The 4,447-nt window shown below is 39.3% G+C and overlaps 1 protein-coding gene across 1 annotated transcript in view; it reads left to right on the forward strand.

Annotated features, from left to right (window-relative positions):
* LOC123960357 (DNA excision repair protein ERCC-6-like) overlaps positions 1–4,447 on the forward strand; it is a 7,167-nt gene continuing 2,720 nt past the window's right edge. The window contains exons 1-2 of the mRNA XM_046035039.1: positions 1–134; positions 3,240–3,284. Coding sequence (XP_045890995.1) covers positions 79–134; positions 3,240–3,284 — 101 coding nt within the window. The 5' untranslated portion in view covers positions 1–78. The remainder of the gene's footprint in view (positions 135–3,239; positions 3,285–4,447) is intronic.

The raw sequence follows: 4,447 nt of genomic DNA on the forward strand, positions 1-4,447 counted from the left end.
GGTGAATCCCGCAGCAGCTGCCTGTTAGTCTGCGGGGAAAAACGCGTTTCTACAGGTTGAACAGCCGAAACTGTCACTATGGAGGTTTCTGAACATGACGGCGGAGTCAAGGAGATTTCAGAGAAACTGGAAAAGTGAGTAAAGCTGGTGTTAATGTTTTAGCTTTTTAACCTCCTTCCTGTTTGTTTTTAAACCCGCATGGACGCTGCGACGCTGCACCGGTTTTATTTTGTTGTCCCGGCAAAGAGTCTGAAAGGGAGATGAAAACTGTCAGGATACTCCTCCTTCACTAAACCCCTAAAATAAAGCAGCTGAATTGGATTTAAAGACAATACAGACAAAAACCATCGTGTTTCTTTCATGCACTATTATTACCAAGGTGTTTTTACACGTACAAGGAATTTGTTTTGTTTGGGTGCGCAACAACAATAAACATGTATAGATATAAAGATATCTACAAAAAATATGAGAATGATAGAATATATATATATATATATATATATATATATTTCTGCAGCTTCCACAGGCTACACAAAAAAAATTATGTTTACACATTTAGCAATAATAATGATCATAATAAGCCTGAGTTACAGATATCAGCATGAAACGTTTTGATTATCTACATTAGTTTAAGTTTAAATATGCAAATGAGGCAGTATCTAATGATAACTTTGGGTTAGTTGAGGAGAAATCCGCACATGCAAATGGACAGCAGTAAAATACACACCTAAATATGAATTCTGGGGCTTCTAGTCTGACAGAAGACATGTTATGGAAGCAAATGTTAACATCTCAGATCTGATTCTTTTCTTGCACAGATTAAAAAAATAAATATATATATGTATTCAGTTTGTCCATTTGCATGTGCGGATTTCTCCTAAACTAAAGCAAAGTTATCATTAGATACTGACTCATTTTCATATTTAAACATAAACTAATTTAGGTAATCAAAAAGTTTCATGCTGACATCTGTAACTCATATTTTTTACCCTTTTACCTTCAAATCTATTTTGCACGAAACAATCTGTCGTCCTTCATCACGACCTTTGTGGGCACCACTAGTTTTTATTATAACACAGCTGTTATTAAAGTAAAGGCTTATTATGATCATTATTACTGCTAAAGGTGTAAACATAATTTTTTTGTGTAGCCTGAGGAACCAGCAGAAATGTGCAGAAAGTAGTTTGAAATGCATTTTATTGAAGGGAAACAAAATACTAGAACATTTTTTGGCAACATAGTGATGATATAACCAGATTCACTAAAGGTTTACGGGAGTAAAAACGTGTGCAAACTCCATCACCCGCAAATTAACAGGTAAGATCTACTAACGATGCGCACGCAGAGTGACGTCTTTCAAAAGTGCCAGACAGCACCTGTGGTTCATTTACTACTTTTGCCTTAATGAATATGCAATTTGGGGCGTTTCAGTTTTATTGTGCAAAGTAATGGGAGGGTAACATGCAAATACATTTATTTACTACAGGCAATGTGATCTAACAAGCCCAGACGCTATTTCATGTGAGCGCAACATCATCTGTATTTAATGTGTTTGAAAGGAAGGTGCAAAGTGTTGCTCAGCGATTGCTGCTGTTATCGTTGGAGAAGGAGACGCAGCTGTAATGAAAGAACAGTAGAGAAATTAACAATATTAGATAATGTTGTTCTATATCCAGTATATGTTCTCCCCGTGTCTGCGTGGGTTCTCTCCGGGTGCTCCGGCTTCCTCCCACCGTCCAAAGACATGCAGGCTAGGTGAAGTGGTGTCTCCTAAACTGTCCTTAGGCGTGAGTGGTTGTTCGTCTATGTGTGGCCCTGCGATGGACTGGCGACCTGTCCAGGGTATACCCCACCTTTCGGCCGATGTCAGCTGGGATTGGCTCCAGCCCCCCCGCGACCCTGTACGCAGGATAAGCGGTTGACAATGGATGGATGGATCCAATATAGAAATAAAAACATGTTATTTATTCGATGAACCATGTTTAATAGAACATGTTTAGTATTTTCCTTTAGCTTTGGCGATACTGTTGTTTTAACATTCATGCCAATAAAGCAAATTTCGTTTTGACTTGACTGCTTTTCTCTGTGAGATGGAAGAATTTAGAAAGTTGCGTGGCGCTGCAGAGAGCCCCCAGCTGCAGTAGTGCACGGATCACGCATAAAATTCATCCAGCCAGAGGGAACGGTCTGTGTCTTAACAGCGACACAACCCGTAGTAGGTACCGGAGAGGGAACGGGGCGTACAGGGCACACTGTAGCTGTTTCTGCTGGGGGTTTCCCAAAGCAGTTTTTCAGGTGTGTTGTCCAAAGCACTTAGTGCAATCTCAGGCAGGATGGGCCGGTACAGACGATTTCCACATACTGACGCACAGAACGAAACAAACCGAGGTTTTTACGCTGTGGCTGCTTTCCCTCCAGACTCTCCATGGGGGAAACCATTAAAACACTGTTGTGTTTGCTCCTGTCCTCATCTACACAGTAATTCTTAGGAAATCACCCATAACAGGTACTAAAATTGCACAGTGTGCAATATTTTACAATGCACACGAAATTCAGCACCCTTTATTTAGGATGTTAGTGAATCCGGCCCACAGTCTTCTTCAGATTCCTCCTCATCCTCATCCGAATCATTGTTCTCTTGTTCCTCCCGGACACCTGAAACGTTCACTGATGGCTTCAGCGAAGGCAGAAGGTGCTGCAGGTGAGAACCTGCAGCACCTTCATAGCCTCCGACTAAAATGTGTTCAAGAAATGTTTATTTAGCCTGAAATTGATTTGATTTTTTTTTTTTGGGGCGTGTTAATGATTTTATCTTATAACATAAACAAAGGCCAGGTTTCCCTTTTACTAATGATCACTCCTGGAAAAGTCATCAGATATAATTTCTTTCTTTCTGCTGTTACACAGAGTGGCCCTAATAAGACAACACCGGGGTTAAGGGCTCTGATCTATGAGTGTCCAATCCAGCCTGTATTACTGAAGGAGAAGTTTAAACAGATGCAGATTCCTCCTCCACCTCCTGGGTTATTGATTAGCAGACGGACAGACCTCCGTTTGTGTGTCTGAGCAGGTGTTAGCAGCAGACTGGACTCCCACATGTCCTCTTTACACTCCTGTACTGGCATCTGCAGAAACTCCTGTTAAATGTGATGCTATTCGCTTTAAACTGGATTAAAAATGTTGAAAGTTGAAACATCTTGCGTGTTGTGTCTCTAACTCTGACTGTACCTCCTCCACAGGTCTTTGTCCATGGAGACGGAGGACAACATGGACGCCTACCACAGGTAAATCTCTGAGATAAACGGGCCTGTTTGGTTGGAGCCCTGATAATTAAAAGGATCTCTTCTTTATATTTATTCACTGACTTTTTATCAGCTTTGCACACTTTCTGTGGAACTGAAAACTGTTTCTAACTGATGGAGAAGATCTGATTCACCTCTGAAACTAAACTTATCAGCCAGATCCGAGCGCTCTTTAATAACGTCTGTGACAACAGCAGAGCTGAAACGATTAGAAGACCGACTGGAAATTAACCAGCAAATGTTCTGATTGATAAAACAGACTCAACATTAGTTCCTGCTGTTCAGTCAAGCGGATTTTCTGCTTTTCTTTCTCTTATTTGACAGTAATTTGAAAAATTTTTAACATTTTATTTTCTTATGTACCAATTGATTAATAGAGAAGATAATCGGTGGATGAATTGATAATCAAAGTAATTATTAGTTGCAGCCCTGAACACCAGAGCTGTTTGTCTAAATGAATCAATTCAACATTTATTAATGGAGAGAATATAATAAGTATATTAATTTTCAGTCGATTAACCTGTTGATTATTTTCTCGATTAATCGATCAGTTTTTTCAGTGATAAAATGTCAGAATATGCCGATCAGTGTTTCCCAGAGTCCGTCGTCAAATGTCTTGTTTTGTCCAGTTTCAGTTAATAATAATAATAATAATAATAATAATAATAATAATAATAATAATAATCTTTATTTGTAGAGCACTTTTCAAAAACAAGTTACAAAGTGCTTTAACAAGTGTAAAGACAATAATACAAAACAATACAAGATAAAAGCATGAAAACATTGAAAAGACTAAAATACACGTTTAAGATAAATATAAAATTAGTAAAATAGAATAAAATAAAAGGGATAAAATAAAGTCAAATAAGATCGGGAAAGGCTCTCCTATAAAAGTATGTTTTAAGAAGGGACTTAAAAGAGTTCACTGACTCAGCCGACCTGATTTCCTCGGGCAGGCTGTTCCAGAGCCTCGGGGCCCTGACAGCAAACGCTCTGTCCCCTTTAGTTTTCAGTCGAGACTCTGGAACAGACAACAGACCTCTGCCCGAGGATCTCAAGGTACGTGCTGGTGCGTATGGGACTAAAAGGTCAGAAATATAACAAGGCGAGAGGCCATGAAGAGCTTTAAAAGTGATCAATAGAAT

The sequence above is a fragment of the Micropterus dolomieu genome, linkage group LG21 (assembly GCF_021292245.1).
Source record: "Micropterus dolomieu isolate WLL.071019.BEF.003 ecotype Adirondacks linkage group LG21, ASM2129224v1, whole genome shotgun sequence".
NCBI classification, from domain to species: Eukaryota; Metazoa; Chordata; class Actinopteri; order Centrarchiformes; family Centrarchidae; genus Micropterus; species Micropterus dolomieu.